Consider the following 19,622-nt stretch of genomic DNA (forward strand, 5'->3'; position numbering starts at 1 on the left):
ACCATATAAGGTAACAGCCTATGCCAAGCTTGAATAATTCTAAACTAATTAAACTCCATGAACCATGATAGCTTTTACCTTTAAAAAGCCTAACAAGATAACTCAAGATTTTGACTTCACTGGGTGGGTAACCGAACTTATATAAATCAAGAAAAAGGGGCTTCAAAACCGTAAAAAAGGACTATATGAAGTCCATAGCGATGAAACACTACTTGGCCTAGAAGGAATAAATAAATAAATATACTCCTTATAGAAATAAGCCCCCATTTTCTGCCATAAGAATATTTGGACCAAGCTCGTGCACCATATAAATCTTCTATTTGTAAGTAGAAATAGTACAAACGCACCCAAAAAACCAACCATCCATTTAGAGAGGAAGCTAGACTTGAGACAACCAATTTGTATTTGGACTTTTTATTATACCAACAAAAAACAACTTTAAAGAAGCTTAAAGAGGGAGGATTATTATACAATACCAAAGTCATCATATTAAGTTTATCTTTAATAGTTATTTAAATTTTTTAAGCAATGATAATAAATTTGAATAAATTCTCTTATTTCCAAAATAATATATATATCTTTAATAATTTCAATGCATGCCCACTTTGCCTGGTAAACTATCATGGCGGATGCATTTGCATTATCAATGGTTCAAAATTGCTAAGCAAATTTGTAATCATGGGGGTTATTATTATGCGTGTTGTGGTATGCTACTAAAGTAAAGAGCAAAAAGTCATTTGGCAAAACATAAATAAAATAAAATAAAGGAAGAAAAATGAATCGGAAGAGTGGGCAATTGGAGAAAATCCAAGACAAGCTTCGGAGGCGGAGAAGAGGCTCACCCCACTCATCTCCCACATGCCAAGTGTACGGTCACCCTCCCATTTACTTAACCTAATAATCAATTTCTTAATTATATTTGTTTTAAAAAAATATATCTAAATTAGTTTCATTATTACAATTAACCTCCCAATTCCCCAACCTCCCTTCCCTCCTCATGTCCTAATAACTACTTGCTGATGTGGCTGATCATGTCGGCGGCTTCATCTGGTCTGGGCTTTTGACAGCTCTGCCTTTTTTTTTTTTTTTTTTTTTTCTCTTCTCTTCTCTTCGTGGGATTTTGCATTCTGGCCCCTCTCATTTTCTTAATCTTTTAAAATGCGCCCCTCAAATTTTGGCACTTCTCTTTTTCCAACCGGTTTTGGGTTTCATCAAATTATTTCCTTTTATTATTCTTATTTTATTTTAAAGTTTTAAACAGCAGATAATTCTTTATAGCATCTTTAGATAATTCTTTATAACATCTTCAATAATAAATATTATATTACTATTGATATTTTTTAATTTTGATATTGATATTTTTGAATATTAAATATTAAAATAAATTTAAAATTTTGATATTGCCTTTCCAATGGCATATATCACGAAATAGCATTAGCAAAAATGATAAACATTAAAAAAAAAAAAGATTATTGGATTGGATCCCATTTTCTTTAAATTTTAACACTTAAAAAATTAAAAATTATATTATATAATGATGTGGATCCCACAAATTTTATTATAGTAGAATCTAAATTTGATAAAAAATAAAAAAATGCAATTAGTATTTTATGTAATGCCATTGGAGTAACATCTATTTCCCTCATAATTATTTCTTATGTCAACTTGTATTGGTATGAATTAGGGATATGTTTATATTACTTTGGGTTTGGAAAGAATATTACCAAAATAAGCGCACTTTCTTTTTTATTTGTAAGTTGCAGTTTGGTTTTACCATGATTTTCAAATTAACATAAAACATTTTTTTTTCTCCAAAAAAAAAAAAAAAAAACAATTATTTTTCTTATGAATAAATTACCATAGGCATTGCTTTCTTTCAAACCATTCGCATCTCACAGCCATGTTATTAGAAGTCCCTGTGATGAAATAACAAAAACCTACAAATTTTTCATTTGCCAAAATTTTGTTGCCAGCTTCATTGTCTTATATCAATATATATATATATATATTTTTTTTTTTTGTTTTCAATTATTTTTTTAGTTGAATTATGCTTTATCATCCTTGAATATTACATTTTTCCCATTTCTTTCTTGAAAAAAAAAAATGAAACTTGTCCATGCCATTATTTTCTTATCACATCAATCCAATCATATATTTTGTCTAATTAATTTAGAAAAGCTAAACATACAAGCATGTAAAAATGAAATAAAACAAAATAATGTCCTAGTAGAGTAATAGAATTACAGAGTTGTGTGTAATTAATTTTATCCAATATAATATTTTAAAAATGAATAATTAAATTAAAATGATAAAAATAATAGTGTAAAGGGATAATGTGAGATTTTTTATAATGAAGGGAGTAAAGTGCAAAATTCGTATTAGTTTAGGTGACATAATTGTATTGTGAATGTACCAAAAGTATGTTTCAAATTATTCATTAGTGTTTATTCAAAAAGAAAAATTAAATTAATTAGTGCGGAATTAATTACTTTTTCAGTAATTAAAAATGAGGTAACCAGGCTCTCAAAGTGGAGGTGGAGAAGAGGTGTGCTGGTAATATGGTGGGTCCCAAGAGGCCATGTTTCCTGGAGATGTTGGTGGGTAGGGCCCAGCTGGGTTTGACCATCATCAATGGAATTGCTCTGCTTTTTGATCAAAGATCCCCAATCTGACGTGGCTGGATCTACGGTTGATATTAAATAAATTTAGACAGCAGCGTTTGGTGGAGGCGTAGAGTCAGTGGCCGTGGCTATGCCTTTCAGCTTTCAGTAAAATCAGGAAAAAATAAATAAATAAATAAATAAAAAGGGAAGAATATAATCTTATTTATTTATTTTTTTAAATAAAGGGTCCAATCTAATCGAGTTGGCCATGGTACTTGCAAGTCTGAGATTATTGTCAGTGGATCATCGGGGGTGGGATCCTATACATCCAGTTAGTAGATAGAAGCGGTGGTACCGTCGTCGTAAGGGGTTGTCATTGTCAATCATGGCCATCGAATGTGAAATAATATTTCCACCCAACGAACGACTAATACCAAAATAATTGCTTGATCTCGATATCATTGTTACCCAATTATGATGGAGATTCCTTTCTTGCATTTTAATTATTTGGACCATGCTATATCAGGTACAAATTATAATGGCTTTTCGTATATAAATTGAATTTCGACAATGAAAAACATTATAAATAAAAATAAAAGGATTAAAGAAAATTATATATATATATTTAAAAAAAGTTAAAAAAAAAAAGATTGTAACTTTTAAAATTAATAGATTTACTAAATTGTTCGTTAAGAGAATTCAATTGTCCGTGCTTAATTGGAAAACGTAAGCAAAAATTTCTTCTTTTTCCTTTTTTTTTTTTTTTCAAATACTCTTTTGGTTCTGCCTATTAATATATATATATATATATATATAAAACAAAAAAAAAAACTCAAGCACATTTTCAAAATAAGGAAAATATTTTTTATTAACTACTTTTTTTTATATTTGCATCTTAAGAAGGGTTGTGGCACAGACATGGTTATTTTGCTTAACATGGGCAGTAAAAAGTTTTAAAATGTCACATTGTATTGTATTTGTATGTTATCATTAAAAAAGAATAAAAAAAAAACTAATCCACTTCCTCTTACCACATAAATAAGAAAGAAAAGCAAAATTAAGCAAAGGATTAGATATTAATATTCACTTAAAAACTTTTAAAGCAAAACATGTATGCATTGATTAATATATAAAAATATATATATATAAATTAAAAAAGAGGAGGAGTAAAGAAATAAGGAAAACGTTGGAAAGCATGCAATAAGCAGCAGAAAACCCGGCAGGTTTAACGCGGAGTCTCGGTTCCCGAAGTTGGGCACGCGAGCATAACCGACCACTGAGAAAACGCCACGTTCAGATGCCCAAAGAAAAGGTTGTATTTATTTTATGCGCCCGTGGGTAACGTAAAACAAATACAAAAGTAGATTTGACGTAGGAATGCTATTGGTTTGGTTTGGTTTTTTTTTTTTTTTTTTTATTATTATTATTGTTAGCGAGAGAGAAAGAAAGAAAGAAAAGGAAAGGATATGAAAATTTGGAATATTTGATCGGAGCACTTTTTGTGAGCACGCCGCACGCTTTGATTTATGCGCCTCGGGATTACCGCTCCTACCTTTTGTTTTTTGGTTGTTATTTTTCTCTGACTTCCTACATTTTCACATCTCGATCATCTTCCCCTTTTTTTAAAAAATAAAAAAATAAATAGAAGTATAAGTCCTTTATGTTCATCTTTTTCAAATCTTCCACGAAATACAAGGGAAAATTGCATTATAAAACTTTTTTATTTTGCTTTAATTACTATTAAATTTTATAGGTTTGAAATTATCACTAACCTATTGACTTTTACGAATTAATTATATTTTTATAATATTATTTAATTATAAAAAATATTAATTTTTTTTTACTTTTTTTTAAATGAACAAATAAATCTATTCTAATGGATATATAAAACTAAAATAAAGTTAATGGTAATTTTTCGAAAATATAAAATCTAAATATAATTAAAATTAAGTTGAAAAAGTTCGAATAAAATTTACCCCATAATTCAAAGAATTTTTCTCCCGAGTTTTTAGAATAAGTGAAGGATATTTCTAGGAAAATATACATTCATAAAATTTCTTTCTACCATATATTAGTCCATTCACTTTATGATGCTGATGAACCTAATTTATTGGTTAGTCTACGTTTTAAGGCGGAATAGTTTCCCTTGTCAAAACCCATGTATGATAATAATCTCATCGCACAACTATTCAATACATATACTAAAAAAAAAAATAAAAAACTTATTTTGTATGAAGCAAAAAATAAAAACATATTTTTGGTCCCCTCTCTTAGAAAGGCAACTTCTCTTAAATTTTAGAATGCTTAAGTCAAGGGAACCGAAGAACTAGTTTTATGGAAAGGAAATTATCAATTTCTACTTCCAAAAAACATGTGTGATGCAATGCATATCTTTATTTATTTAGTACTACTATATATGTATATAACTTTTATATTCTACATACATCATAAATATAAGATTCAAAGCAAAAATAACAAATAAATAAATATAAGATTGAATCTTTAAGCATAAAAAAAAAAAAAAGGAAATATAAGATTGAATCAGTACGACTTTAGACATAAAAATAAAAAAGTTAAAAAAAATAAAAAATAAAAATTAAGCTTATTATATATAAACCTCCGAAATCCTTAGCTGTAAAAAAGAATATATAAAAGCTATCATTAGGGAATGTTTAATTGTTATATAGTTTTCTTAGAAAGGTTGGAGAATCCGAATGTCATTTTCTAGGGTAGGGCCTTTTGGCCAATTGCTATAGAAATATCCAAACTCTAGAGTTTAGAGTTTAGACCATTACAGTAAACCCTTTGATAGAGCAAAGAAGAAAAAATACAGTCGAGATCTTATCGGATAAACCCAATGCATCTTATCAAATACAACAACCTACTTTATTCTCTTTATCTTCGTATTCAAGATTATCTAATAATTGTATAATTTATGATATTTGTTTTTTGGGAAAATGGCTTACCATATACGAAAAATCAAATATTAATATATATATTAGAAATAAAAATGTGATAGTTTGAAGGGTGGAAATTAAAAGGGTGTTGTTGTAGATAAGGGAGGTGGAAATTAAAACCATATTGAATAGTGGGGGGTAGATGAGGAGGGGACATTTTGAAAGAGTATCAATGTTTGATTTGAGGTTTGATTCATGCCGTGTGGGGCTCCGGCTCCTGGTGGCTGGATACACCCAATCCTGTAGGGCAGACCCCACCCCTAAAATATACAATTTTTATTTCCTTCATTTTTTTTTGGCTAAAAAACCTACAATATATAATTTGAAGCAGTTCTGGCTTTGGATAAAAGGTTACTAAAATTAAAAATCCAGCACTGTGTATAAATATAATTCCTTTTTTTTTATTTATTTTATTACCAAAAAATATAATTATTTTTTTTAAAATTTTTTAATGGTAAATGTCTTATAAATATTATTTTCCTAGAGGAAAAAGCAGAACTTTTTATTATTATTATTGTTATTTTCATTGTGTTTGTTATTTTATCAACTAAAATTGTATGCTGTATGGAAAGCTAGCATATATTGAAGTTTTGTGAGTAAAGGAAAGGAAATATGGGGGCATATTTAAGTTTTCTGATGATATATACAATTTATTAAAATTAGCAATTCGAGGCAATATAATTTTGTGCAACTTTATTTAATGTATTGTGAATTAAGCATATTAAACAAGAAAACAAAGTCGAAATATAAAGAATAATGAATGAATTGCTGGCTTTAATGTGGTTTGAACTAGTTAAATAATTGCATGCTATGCATCTAAAAAAAAATTAGCTTCATGCTTTAGGAAATACTAATTAATTTAATTGAAGTCATTCTTCTTGTATTGGAAGTAAGAATAATTGAGATTGTTAATAATATAAGAGAAAAGAAAGAAAAAAGATTTTGACGTGGAAACGTCAACATGCATGAAGGTGAAGTATTATTATTATTATTGATTGCTACAGTGCATGAAGGTGAAGTATTGGCGGTGTGGGGTATGGAAAATGGAATTTGAAGAACATGGGCTGTCTTAGTTCCTTCTCAATCATATTCATTTGTATATTAATTATATGTCAACATTTTTAATTTCTTTTTCATGTATTTCTTTTCGATTAGGGGGTACGTCCTGATCATGCATGGATCGAAAAAAAGAAAAAAAAAAAAAAAAACCATTCATAATTAAAACTTCCACCAAAACTTAATTTGCCTCCCCAACCTCACACACCCAGAGAAGAGTTCAAAAGACTAATTCAGTTACTTTTCTTTTTCTCCTTTTTAGGTTAAGCAAAACAACCTCTTTTTTTTTTTTTCCATTAATGGAAAAATTGCAGGCCTTTATCATCAATCAAGAAAATCCTTTATTTCTCTAAACCAATAACAAAATTTTGTTCAATAAGCATGACAAATCCAAGATATTATGTGGTAAATACATATCAATTTGTTACATTATCAATTATTACTTGAATTTCAATTTAAAAATTTTAAATAAAAAATGTTTTTTTTTAATATTTATCATTTTAAAAATCTCCAATTTAATTAAATGAAGAATTCCCTAACAAGATAATTTTTTATATATATTGATATATATGTCCTTTTGTTTTCTCTTGGTTAGTGGCTGACCTCTTTAATCAATGACAATCGCCCATTTTCAAAGCCTTCTATGTATATATTGGTCCCACAGTCACTTCCTACCTATGCACCTCCACATGCAAATTTTTATCGGGTTGTCCATTATTTTTTAGAGAATGTCACTGATTATATAAATTTGGATATAAATATATATATATATATATATATTCTCACTCTCAGAACATGGTTTAGGTATATAAAATACATACTGAAGAAGTTGGTCAGGTAAATAATTTAGTAAAATATAATATGTATATCACCAATTTTCAACACCTTCTTTGCCAATTCACTTCTCACAAAAATGTTTTTTTTTGTGTGATTCCCTACACACTAGAGCTTTTATTTAATTCATCCCATGTGCATTCAGGCCTAAACAATATCATTTTCCCCATCCACTGTCCAATTTATATAATTGGAAAGCAAAATTAGGTTATTTTATATGTGATGAATCTTCAAGATATGTGAGCTGTGTTGGAGCTATATGGCAGGATATATTATATATTTCCTGTTTATTTTATTAGAAAGGCGGTGATATGAAGTTATATTCTATTGAGAATATAATTTCTGCAAGAGGGATTAAGGAGTATTATACCATTCATTTCTTTGCTTAGTTCCCTATTATTGAATAATTATAGAAGAAATTTCAAATGAAAATTGCATCACAAAAATGGGTTTCCATTTTCTGTCATACCCATTAAATTGTAGATAGTTTGTTCTCTCCATCATCAATTAATTTATCATATTTGGTCTGTCCAGACAAGATCTGAATGATCTAATTTTATGTCATACCATGTTAAAAAGCTGTTCTTTATAAATGCATTTTGGAAGATGTTTCTCATTGAATTTGGAAAAAGAAAATGTATTTTTCTAACCTCATTTGCTGATGGAGGAAACTGGAAGGCAAGATAGTCCAACTACAAGTCTACAAAGGCTCTGTTTTTCTTGAGAAAAGTTCCTTTCAGCTTGGGGTAGGTTGTAATTGCAGTGTAATATCCCCTGCTTTTTCCTCTATATGTAGAGGTGGATTATGAAATTGGAGGCTCATATTTGGACTAATTGCAATAATTATTGCCCAAATTCAAAATTCTTAGATTCTTAAGAGCAGGATAGCCATAGATTTATAAAAATTCTGACTCCAAATGACATCTGACCAAACTGATTCTTGTTTCTGCTTGAGATTGACATGCCACCTACTTACCTTTGTTTTTGTGGGGCGTGAATTTTGAATCTCAAACCACAAAGCTCAATTGCCAATCTGAATCTTCACAAACAACCTATAGTCTGCTATAAATAAATAAAAATAATAATAATAATAATAGTAATAATAAAAAAAAATCAGGCAGTGGAAACAAATTTAAGGTTTGATATAGAGTATACATTGTTGTCCTGTTCTGCCTTTTCCAATTTCAAGTCTGCAATTGCATGCTCAAATTATGAAAACCCATTTTTTGCTTAAATTATGCTGAAATAAAAAATTATTCTTTGTTTCTTTGGGTTCCCTTTTTATGAACCAAAATGGTTTCACTGTACAAGTCGAAACTTGTAAAGGGTTTCTCTTCAAATGGAACAACTAAAATATAATTATCAAAACAAGAAACTATGAACTGATTGAAGTGCTAAAATTGGATATTGATTAATTAATATAATAAATAAACAAATAAATAATTTGGTGAATTAAACAAGGATTTCGTTGTCTTTAATGTCTTTTTATGTAAGAATGAATATTCGGCTATATATAGATGTTCTTTATGTATCGTCTATGAAATTCCAAGCTTCCATATTATATTAAAATGATGAACAAAAGGATATGCCATTCCAAAGATCCTTTTTAAATTTTTTTCCTTTTGTTTGATGGAAATTCCAAAGTCGCTATGGTTTTAAAGTTTAATTGAGCGAATGTTATTTCCAAAGTTTTTAGCAGACAAACTCTTTCACTTTGAGTGTCCTAGAAGGAGACACTGTGCTAAAATGTTTCCTTAAATGATATCCCTCTAATTCACTCTAAAAAAGAAGAATATATTCAGAGAGGGAAGGGGGTTGACAATCTTTTTGAAGGGAAAAAAAAAATTTCAATGACTCTTATAAATATTTGATTCATGAACAAGGAAGCATGCTGGTCTTTGTTTGTTGTTAGTTGTAGGACCCAATCTTATTGACATGTCCACAAAATAGGGTCCCATGGTCCCTCATGTCTCCTAATATAAGTATAATATATGATAAAACATTGTACTCTCAATGGCTTTGGCCAATTAGGGTTGGTCTACTGGCCTTGTATGCTGATTGCAGTGTGTAGGCAATTTTTGTTATATGCTTGATTTCGATGGAACTTCAAAAAGCCCATTTGGTGACAAATGGGGACCAGTTGATAAGTATATGATGGTCCTTGTGTTGCCAAGCGTTCATGACAAGGATTAGTGGTTAGCTTTTTACATGTTCATGATATTTTCTTTCATTTTTTTTTCTCTCTCTTTCTCACTAGACAAACAGTCAATTTATATATCAATTTATTGAAAGAGAAATTTGAGATTTTCTTAGTGGGATTTTGGTATCTTTAATCTAATCTCATGAGTCACTTCAGAAAATGGAGAATTTTTCAGCAGCAATATATAGAATGAAACAAGGAGTCAGATAGCTACTTATTGTTATGAGTTGAAAGAGCAACCACCTTAAAAATCAGCAGCAGATGAAGGCAATGTTTTTTGGCATATTGCTTTATGGAAAAGCCTACTAGATGGATGTAATTACATAAGTATGAGATTAGCTTTCATTTTGGTTTTTACAAAGAAAAAAGGGGTTTATTTTTCCTAACTGATCATGAAAATTGATTCTATGTATATTATAGTAAATAAGTTATATATCTTTTAAGTTTAATAAAAACTGCAATTTTGTTCTAAAAAGGCTTAAAATTTTTATTTACAAGAGGACTTTATTAATTCTACATTTCAATACTATATATGAAGGTGCAACATATTGAATTGCTAGATGCTTCAAGAGGAAAGCGGCCGAGGTCGCAGCTGAATTAGCAAAGGGCATACTTTTTTATTTTTTTTTATTCAGATTTGAATGTGTGATAAAATGACGATGTTGATAATTATAAAAAAAAAAAATACTTTAAGGATATCTAGATTTAAATGTGTGATAAGACGATGATGTTGATAATTATAAAAAAAAAAAAAAAGATGCTTCAAGGTAAAAGAAAAAAAAAATATATATATATATATATATGTATATATATATATATATATATATAAAGACAATAAAAGAAAGAAAAGTAGGATGAAGACAAAAAGAAATGCTTTATCCTACTGGTAGCAAAACAAAAAATCAAGCAGCCTAAAACGAAATGAATAAGCCTTAATTAAAACTTTGAATGACATATTATTGCTACCATTGGAAAAAAAAAAAAAAAAAAAAACTCCAAGACACATAATTGGTGCAAAATACATGTTTAAAGTTGCCAGGTAGTCATTGCTTATTAAAGTATTTGCTTTGGATTAAGATAATCTAAGACAAATAATTGCAAATTAAATACAAGCATTGGCTTTATTATTAGAAGGTTTTGACAGAAGAGGGTTAAGACAGGGTTAGGTTTAGGAATAAGAGGAATTTAGAGAAATATGGGTTATGAATTGGAGGAAAAGTTGTTAGAAGAAAAAGAATGTTAGAGGCACGAATTAATAATAAGAAATGTTGTATCAATCTCCTCCAAACTCTTCTCCCAAACTTCATAACTCAATGCCATAATAAATTGTAATATAGGATTGAGGAAAAATGATTAGAAGAATTTAGTAGGAACCTTTTGTTATTTAGGAAAAAACGTTTTGATGGATATTCTAACTTAGAATTTGTAGTCCCATATAAATATAGAAAGTCATTTGGCATTGTTCATTAAAAAAATGAGTATTTAACATTGTTATGCTAATCTCATAAATTATTCACCCAAAAAAAAAAAATGCTAATCCCATAAATGTTTTCAAATAGGATAATGCAATTATGAATGTAAATTATTCTATATTATTTTATAGGATAATGCAATTATGAATGTAAATTATTCTATATAATTTCTATAAAATGAAGGAAGCCATTAAATAAGAGGAAGCTTCAAAAAAATAAAAATAAAGTCTCATTCTAGAATATAAAATCCATTGAGGGTAAGACACGTGTCCTATAATAGCCAGAGATAGCAATACTATTGCTTAGGAAGAGAGGTGCGAACACTACAAAAGGCCTTAGATGGATGGGCCATAAAGATTCTATCCCTTTCCTCTTCACCTTTGAGTGGCACAATAGTTTGTGGGGAAACGAAATTAAATAAAGTTTTTTTTTTGGAAACTTTCTGAAAAGCAAATTCCTTCGGCTCCTGATTTCAACCATAGCTTCCAAAGTAAAAAAGAAAGGAAAAAAAAAAAAATGTGTAAGGCCCATAAAACTATTGCTTACTTTTTGTTATTTACATAAAAAAGAAAATCAAAAATTGCAAGGAGAACAATATGCTATGCAAACTCAAAAAAAAGGGAAATCTTCATAAAGATTATTCTATTTCTACCAATATATATATATATATATATATAAATATAGAGTACAATATTTTGGTTAAGTGGGGGATATTTGATTAGTGGGATAGAGGTCCCATGATATGATTGATAGGAAGAAAAAGGAATGCAACCACACAATAGTGATTGTATTATGTACATAGACATATGGATGGACGGATGGATTGAATGGACATGGCAGTGAGGCAAGCTGGAAGATAAACCAAAATTGCATTAAATGCAAAACACATGCTCTCAGTCAATGTGTTCTTTTATGTTTGGATCCCACAATACCAGCTCATTCAACCTATCCAATTATGCAAACATGAAAAATTCAAAAATACGCACAGCAGCAAATAGTAAATCTTAAAAGAAAGAAAGATTATGGGTCTCGAAGCAAATTTTTGAAAACCAATAGAATGTGCATGGATATGGTTAGATATATGTAGTTGCTATCAACTTTTGAGCCCAAAAAGGAAGATCCTATTCATGCATGTATGCTCTGTTTTTCGCCTGAAAAAAAAAAAAAAAAAAGAAAAAGAAAAAAGCATCTCCCAGATAGATTGTTTATCCGGGAATGAAATCTTTGCAAAATATGTCGTTGCGTTTTGTATGCAGTACTAGATTATCAGTGCACATATACAAGGGCCCTGTCTTTACTTGCTTTTTAAGGTTTAGGCAATTCTCATAGGCCCCAATTAATAGTAGTACTACCATCTTTTACCCTCTTTTATTCTTTTTTCTTTTATACTTGCTGGGAAACATTAATCATGATTCATGGTTAAATTATCTTCTGAAAATCTGGTCTCAAATTGAGAGAGAGAGAGAGAGAGAGAGAACCAAAAAAGAAAGAAGAAAAAAAAAAGGCTGATTCTGTTTCACATAAATGGATTTCATGAATAACATATGGTATCACTTTGAAGCAGAAGAACTAGAACAAAGACCATATCTAATATATGGCCGATTTGGTTTGGATCATGCTGATGAAGTAAAAATTTAAAATTATAGAGACGAAAAATAAACACATATAACTAATTAATGGTCATGTATGTATATACATGAAGATGGTATTGACTGCAATGGTTGATCATGCTTAACATGCCTTGTTGTGGGGCTTGATCGATTTTTTAAGATATGGTCCATGCCTATGGGGCCTCTCTTTAACCCAACATATTCAACGTGATCCATATTAACTGAATTTGTATTGAATACCCATTAATAGTACCTAAACCCAAATAGACCATGACAGAAAGAATGGACCGTTATACAGGCAAGCCCACTAGATTTATTTGAATATCCGACGAGAGGCTCCTACTCACTGGATAAGGTGACAAAGCGAGCAGCTACAACGCAGCGTTTTTGGAACCTTGATGTTCAGGTGAACAGAGCATGGTGGTTGCTCCGATGTTGACGGGCTCCTCATGTCGTCCGAGCATTGAGAGTGTGTTATTCCGGCAGAATTTTTATTTGGGATTTGGCGGAAACTGCAACTTCAGGTCTTATGGAGCACCAACTTCTTGTCTTTCTCAGGTCCCTACTCTATCCCCATTGCTATCTATAATTTCATCACGATATCATCATTGGTAATTCTTTTTTTGTAACTTATAAATTACCATTAATGGGTAATATTAAATTTAAGCTTTGCATATATTTATGTATTTATTTGAACACTACATGAAGTTTGATGGAAAAAAAAAAAAAAAAAGAAGGACAAAGAAGTGCTTCTGTGAATATGCATTCAAGTGAAAATTCTCATTATACGTTTTTATAGACTTTTCTTTTTATCCAAATGGTATGTTGATAATGTCAGTTTGGTCTTACTTTAGACAAAAACTACGTTTTTCCAATGTTTTCAACATCGTCCAATTTGCATTTGCTTTTGGCATACTTTTGGATTGTTTAGACTTCTCCTATTAATACACATTTGGTAATGGTAGGATTTGGAGTAAGTGGGGCTCTATGAATTTTCTAGACTTCTGTGGTTCCATTTGTTATATGCACTTTGGTTTTTATAACTACTTAATATTTGCTGGGATTGTGCTGCATTTCACAACTCTTTCAATTTCTTATAGGACAGAAACCTTGCAGAACCATGCAACAAGCATGACTACGGAATTGGGATAGGAAAGTCTGAGTTATTAGCAAAGGAAAAACAGAGATCTCAGCAGGATAAGTTGCCTCCACTCGTTAACGCCTTGAAGACTTCAGCTGAACAAAACGCTGCCAGTTTTCACTTCCCTGGTCATAATAGAGGCCGGGCTGCACCGTCTTCATTAACACAGCTTATTGGTGTTGATCCTTTTATTCATGACCTGCCTGAGCTCCCAGAGCTTGACAACCTCTTTTCTCCCGAGGGTCCCATTTTGGATGCTCAACAGCAGGCAGCGAAACTGTTTGGGTCAATAGAAACATGGTTTCTTGTTGGAGGTACTACATGTGGTATCCAAGCAGCAATTATGGCAACCTGTTCCCCTGGAGACATTCTTATTCTCCCTCGGAATTCCCATGTATCAGCTATGTCTGCTATGGTATTATCTGGTGCGGTGCCCAAGTACATCATCCCTGATTATAACTTTAGCTGGGACATTGCTGGTGGGGTCACTCCATCACAGGCAAGTCTTGTTAGTTGCAATGGTCGTGGTTATACTGCTGGGAAATTTGGCTATTAATTCACATTTAAATGCTATAATATGAACAAGTTTGTTATCTTGCAAAACATGTAATTACTTTTGAGAAGTTCAGCACTGTTTAACTTGAATGTAATGGTTAAAACCATAAAAAATCAGAATGTGTAACAAGTTTTTGTCGTCTAACAAGCGTCATTGTATAAATGTTCTATCATATTTATATGACCAGAAGTCTGTTTTTACAGGTAGAGACAGCAATTAAGGAATTGGAGATGGAAGGGCTTAAGCCAGCTGCAGTTTTTGTCACCTCTCCTACATATCATGGCATATGCAGTAACTTGAGTGAGATTTCCAGACTCTGCCATTCTCATGGAATTCCTTTAATTGTTGATGAGGCTCATGGAGCTCATTTAGGATTTCATCCCCAGCTGCCTTGTTCAGCCCTTCAGCAAGGTGCTGATTTGGCTGTGCAATCGACTCATAAAGTTCTTTGCTCGCTCACTCAATCATCAATGTTGCATATGTCTGGAAATATAGTAGATAGGGAAAGAATTTGTAGATGTCTTCAAATGCTTCAAAGCACTAGTCCTAACTATCTTCTTTTAGCATCTTTAGATGCTGCAAGATCTCAACTTAGTGAAAATCCAGAAGGTATTTTCAACAAAGCACTGGAAATAGCTGTTGAAGCCAAGGATATGATTAAGAAACTTCCAGGTATTTCTGTGCTTGACTTTCAAAGTTTTCCTAAATTCGCTGCAGTTGATCCATTGCGGCTTACCATTGGTTTTGGACAACTTGGTCTGTCTGGTTATGAAGCCGATGAAATCTTATATAAAGACCATGAGATTATTTGCGAACTTGTTGGAACCCAATCTATCACCTTTGCAATTAACCTTGGAACTTCTAGAGAGCATGTTCAGAGGCTATTTTCAGGTATAAAGCATCTAGTTTCATCTCAAGCATTCATTCAGGATGATAAAGGGAGGAGGAAACATGGTGCTTCTGCACCCTTTGCTGATATTACGACTAGCTTGATTCCGAGAGATGCCTTTTTCCAAAGCAAGAGGAGAGTGAGCATCGAAAACTGCATTGGGGAAGTTTGTGGTGAGCTTATATGTCCTTACCCGCCAGGAATTCCAGTAATGATCCCAGGTGAAACTATTACAGAGAGAGCTTTGGGTTATCTTCTAGATGTTAGAAGCAAGGGTGCTTTCATTAGTGGAGCTTCTGATCCCCAAATGTCGTCCATAGTTGTTTGCAATAGCTAGTTATTGGCACAGAGAGAGAGAGAGAGAGAGAGAGAGAGAGAGAGAGAAGAGTTCATCAGTAATTGAAAGTTTCTTGTTCCCTGCTTTACGTTGAAACATGAAATATGAATACTTGGGATATTGATAAAGAAGTCATGCACATATAAATGAAACTCATTTCGATTAACGAAAAAAATTTAAACTTAGGAAAATTATTCAGTTTGCTTGTCAAATGCGCTAGTCTCAATTCTCAGTAATCAGCTATGTTTGGTTGATATCGTGGAGAACTCATTATTTATTTATTTATTTATTTTTATTTTTTCTTTCGTGGTCTTTGATACGTTGAAATTGAAGGGAAAGATTCCCGTTGGTTGGCTAGGTCTATAGAGTAAGGCCTATCCTGTCAGCCAGTCAAAAGCCCTCTTGGCATGCCAAAAATCTAAAGTAACATTTACCGGTCACTGGAGATTCAAACCAGTGTCTTTCACGATGATTTAGGATATTCTTGCAGAAGTTAGATGTGGAACGGTGAACCTGGCATCAACAAATTTCTCCATTGGAAGCACAGCTTCATGTAATTGCTTCATTTGTTACACTGCATGTATCTGGAGGTTTATAGAAAATGATAACAAAAAGCTTACACATTCCTTTGCCCCAACCTGAACCTATTCTTTTGATACTTTCACAAGTCTTTTTCCTATATGTTTTGTATGTGACAAAAGATACAAAAATGTGACAACGATCTGGACTTAAACTACTTCCACAGATCATAATCGCCATCTTCAAGATTCACCAGTGCCTTCTACTTTGCCTTTGCTGACCTTTTCATTTCTATTATCCATTTCTTTTGATTGAGTTGCCATTGCTTGCCTCTTTGCAGGTCGTTCAACAGAATCATAAACAGGCACCTCAATGAACGGAGAAGGGAGAGCAGGCCTGCGAAGCTGTGAGTCTGTACAGTCATCTGGACCAACCCATGATAAGGGATTCACTGCAGCAACATATCAACGTTATACCAGTTTGGCATTAGTTTGTTTTCTGTACCAGCAAAACACATCAACAATGGTGCAAAACAGGTGGTTTATTTTCATGCCTCTAGTTAATCCTATGATATTAGGCATACAGACTTGCCATTGTTTAGAAACAACTATTGTAGCACTAATGTTTTCAGCATGCTTTGGAAGATAACATAATCTGCATACCTCTATCAGGTTCAAGAGGTCTCTGGCTATCAGAAGATGGTAACCTAGCAGAGCGCTTCCTCACATAATTTTCCTGCAAGGGCTTTGGTGTTTGAAATGAAAATTGTGATAGTGATACTCCCTCTCTTGTGTACTCAGGATGTTGCAGCAAAAACCTAGAAATTTTAAAACAGCACAGAAGGCTGAGAAAAAGTAGCGAAAGAACATTACACTTCAACGGTCAGTCATAGACTCCCCAGGACAAGACATTTATACATACTTTTAAATACTAAAAACATAATAGACAAAAATGTAAGAAGCATCGATATAGGTGCCAAAGGCATACTTTTGAATCTCTACCATGGAGCGAAGTCTCTTGCCTGAGGGTGCAACATAATACCTGAAAAATTGCAAATGGGAAATTAAAAAATAAATAAATAAATAAATAAATAAAAGAGGAAGAAGAAGAAGAAAGAAAGAAACAAAAGAAGTTAATATTAGATGGACGGAAGTATCCTAACCTCATATGAAATTCCAAGCTCGGAAATAAACATTATAGCTCTGGTATTTAGTAACTAGTAGTGAAGTTATAGCAGAGTATGGTCATAAATAATGAATGTAGTTGAGAAAAGAACATAAGATGAATGAGTGGAAATGCCAGAAAATTTATAAAATACGCATGGGAATGTTCATAATGGATGTGGGTGTGGGAATCAATGAGAAGAAAAGGGCAATTTCAGGGGGGACTCAGCCGAAGATGACAGAAGGACCTTTCTGCTGTCTATATATGCAATGAAAGGAAAGGTATCTAAAGTAGTAATGTTAACCACAATCATCATCAACAAGTATAGGAAAGATACATACACATCTGCAAACTTGGTGCTTCCTTCACCTCTAATCCGCAGTAGTCTTTCCCAACCAGAAGGGGGTTGAGCAATATTAGGCTTATCAATAGCCCAAAGCCTACTGTTATCTTGATTAATATCCGGTGGATCATTACATGACACATCAGGCCGCCACTCACGAGCTGTTTCACAGTAAAAGGGTTGTTCCAAGACATGTTCACGTATTTCTTCATACTTCTCTTTTGTTGGAATTAGCCTCCATTTAAAACAGTTTGCGCACTGAACAGTAAAATCTCCTATAGATGGCAAAACTCTGGATGGCAAATGAAAGCCTGGAACTCTTGGATATTTCGGAGGATGGTAGTCCTTAGGTATTAAAGGTTGAGGGGTTTGTTCAATTGCATTTGTACCACTAGCCATTGGATCGTAAAGCACCAGTTGTTTGGAGGAATTCTTATCAGATTGTTCATTTTCATCTTCATCATGGGACTCCTCTGAAGAAGAAGATGATGATGATGATGAAGACGAAGATGAAGAAACATCTATGGGTTCATGGGGCCTACTGCTGTCTATCTGATCTTGAAAACTTGAAGTAATCAAATCATATGTTTCCCTTCTAAAACCAGTTCGCGACCACATCTCAGTAGGTTTGAAACACCTTTTATAAGTAAAAAAAGAAACACTTAGCAGAAACCTATGAAGATACACAATTTTAAGAACAGAAATACAGCTTGTATAATCAAAGGTAATTACCAAATGTTAAACGAAATACCTGTAAATGAAAAAGATAATTTATCATGACCCATTAAAAGAAGAAATTTACAAGTAACGCCTCTAAACTTCATAGAAGTTACATGGATGCTAATAAAATTTATATAAAGTCCAGAAATAAAGAACCCATGAACTAAAAATCCAGCAAATAATTAAAAAGAAAAAAAGTTATTATGAAAGCTAGGAATCAAGTTTGTCAAGAAAAAGAAAAACAGATTTTTGTTTTCCTAACGTTGAAATATCGAATATCTCTTGCTTTCTGAATACAAACAATTCATCCTACCAGAAACGATGAAAACCAAGCTTCCTATTTTGTTTACCAAACCCCCAAAGGCAAAATTAGATCTGTTTCTGTTTCTAATTAGTTTTACAATCTAAAAACCAAGAAGGAAAAGAAAATGCCAAAGACTTATGGAATGGATGGCAGGATAAAACTAGCTGAATGGAAACTTTAAAGAAAAAATAACAATCTCTCTGTTTCTGTTCTTGTTGTTCTATGTATATTACTTCCTACAGCAATGAATCAAACAAGACAACAAGACACACCCAAACGGAGCAATGACTCTATCTTCAGCGGCCAAGACAATAAAAGAAAAATGGGTTAAAAAAAAAAAAACTTGAAAAGAAAAGAAAAGAAAAGGAAAACCCGTATAATCTGACGCTCGAAATATTCATTTTCACGAACCAAAAAAAAAAAAGAATCCCCAAATGAGAAAACGAGATGCAGAAACTTAGAACCAGAACAAGAATCTATAATAACAACGAAGGCAAAGAAAAGAAAAAGGAAGAGAGATTGTTACAAAAAGGTGAAGAACAGAACAGAGATCCCTTAACGATGAGTTTGATGTCCCACTGAAAAACAAAGCGAGACGTATCGGTGGATCGTGATGGTGGTTATGTGGTTTCTGGTATTTGGTATTCCAATGCTCTGCTTCGTTTCTCGTTTCCTCAAAGCAGGTGAAGGCACGCAGTGGCCAATGGCATAAGCAAATTATATAGACTTTATATTACATTTTTCCGTTATTTTTTTATTTTATATTTTTTCTTGAGAAATGGGGAAAAAAAAAAAAAGTAATGGACCTCGTCATTTTTTATGCTTTAAGAAGCATTTTTTAAATAATAAAAGACTGTTTTTTAATTGAATTATTTTCCCAAAAACAATCATTATCCTTACATTACTTTTTAAAAAAT

The 19,622-nt window shown here is 31.9% G+C and overlaps 2 protein-coding genes across 6 annotated transcripts; one reads left to right on the top strand and one right to left on the bottom strand.

Annotated features, from left to right (window-relative positions):
- Positions 1-13,060: 13,060 nt before the first annotated feature.
- On the top strand, positions 13,061-15,928 carry LOC107417679 (uncharacterized). Of its 2 annotated transcripts, none has more exons than XM_060814564.1 (3): positions 13,061-13,290; positions 13,833-14,376; positions 14,637-15,928. In XM_060814564.1, the coding sequence occupies exons 1-3, from the start codon at positions 13,150-13,152 to the stop codon at positions 15,653-15,655; spliced, it is 1,704 nt and encodes a 567-aa protein (XP_060670547.1). In that variant the 5' UTR covers positions 13,061-13,149; the 3' UTR covers positions 15,656-15,928. The 2 variants fall into 2 exon arrangements, with proteins under 2 accessions (XP_060670547.1, XP_060670548.1); XM_060814565.1 differs by having other exon boundaries at positions 13,095-13,290; positions 13,838-14,376.
- A 246-nt stretch (positions 15,929-16,174) lies between these two features.
- Positions 16,175-19,438, bottom strand: LOC107417681 (methyl-CpG-binding domain-containing protein 2). 4 transcript variants are annotated; one of them, XM_016026314.4, is made up of 5 exons: positions 19,232-19,438; positions 17,680-18,318; positions 17,162-17,215; positions 16,837-17,018; positions 16,175-16,625 (listed from the first exon to the last, which is right to left on the bottom strand). In XM_016026314.4, the coding sequence occupies exons 2-5, from the start codon at positions 18,297-18,299 to the stop codon at positions 16,417-16,419; spliced, it is 1,065 nt and encodes a 354-aa protein (XP_015881800.3). In that variant the 5' UTR covers positions 18,300-18,318; positions 19,232-19,438; the 3' UTR covers positions 16,175-16,416. The 4 variants fall into 4 exon arrangements, with proteins under 4 accessions (XP_015881800.3, XP_060670549.1, XP_024929418.3 ...); XM_060814566.1 differs by lacking the exon at positions 19,232-19,438 and adding an exon at positions 18,414-19,225; XM_025073650.3 differs by lacking the exon at positions 19,232-19,438 and adding an exon at positions 18,433-19,223.
- Between the last annotated feature and the right edge of the window lie 184 nt (positions 19,439-19,622).

This window comes from Ziziphus jujuba, chromosome 2 (genome assembly GCF_031755915.1).
Source record: "Ziziphus jujuba cultivar Dongzao chromosome 2, ASM3175591v1".
NCBI classification, from domain to species: Eukaryota; Viridiplantae; Streptophyta; class Magnoliopsida; order Rosales; family Rhamnaceae; genus Ziziphus; species Ziziphus jujuba.

Bases quoted from the DNA above. Each gene is read 5' to 3' on its own strand.
- LOC107417681 (XM_060814566.1), bottom strand. From the start codon at position 18,505: ATGAAGTTTAGAGGCGTTACTTGTAAATTTCTTCTTTTAATGGGTCAT. The intron at 17,216-17,679 runs GTATGTATCTTT...GCAATTTTTCAG, and splicing joins AGCACCAAGTTTGCAGATGT to GTATTATGTTGCACCCTCAG. The intron at 16,626-16,836 runs GTATGCAGATTA...ATGTTGCTGCAG, and splicing joins ACCTCTTGAACCTGATAGAG to TGAATCCCTTATCATGGGTT.
- LOC107417679 (XM_060814564.1), top strand. From the start codon at position 13,150: ATGGTGGTTGCTCCGATGTTGACGGGCTCCTCATGTCGTCCGAGCATT. The intron at 13,291-13,832 runs GTCCCTACTCTA...AATTTCTTATAG, and splicing joins CAACTTCTTGTCTTTCTCAG to GACAGAAACCTTGCAGAACC. The intron at 14,377-14,636 runs GTCTTGTTAGTT...TTTTACAGGTAG, and splicing joins GGTCACTCCATCACAGGCAA to AGACAGCAATTAAGGAATTG.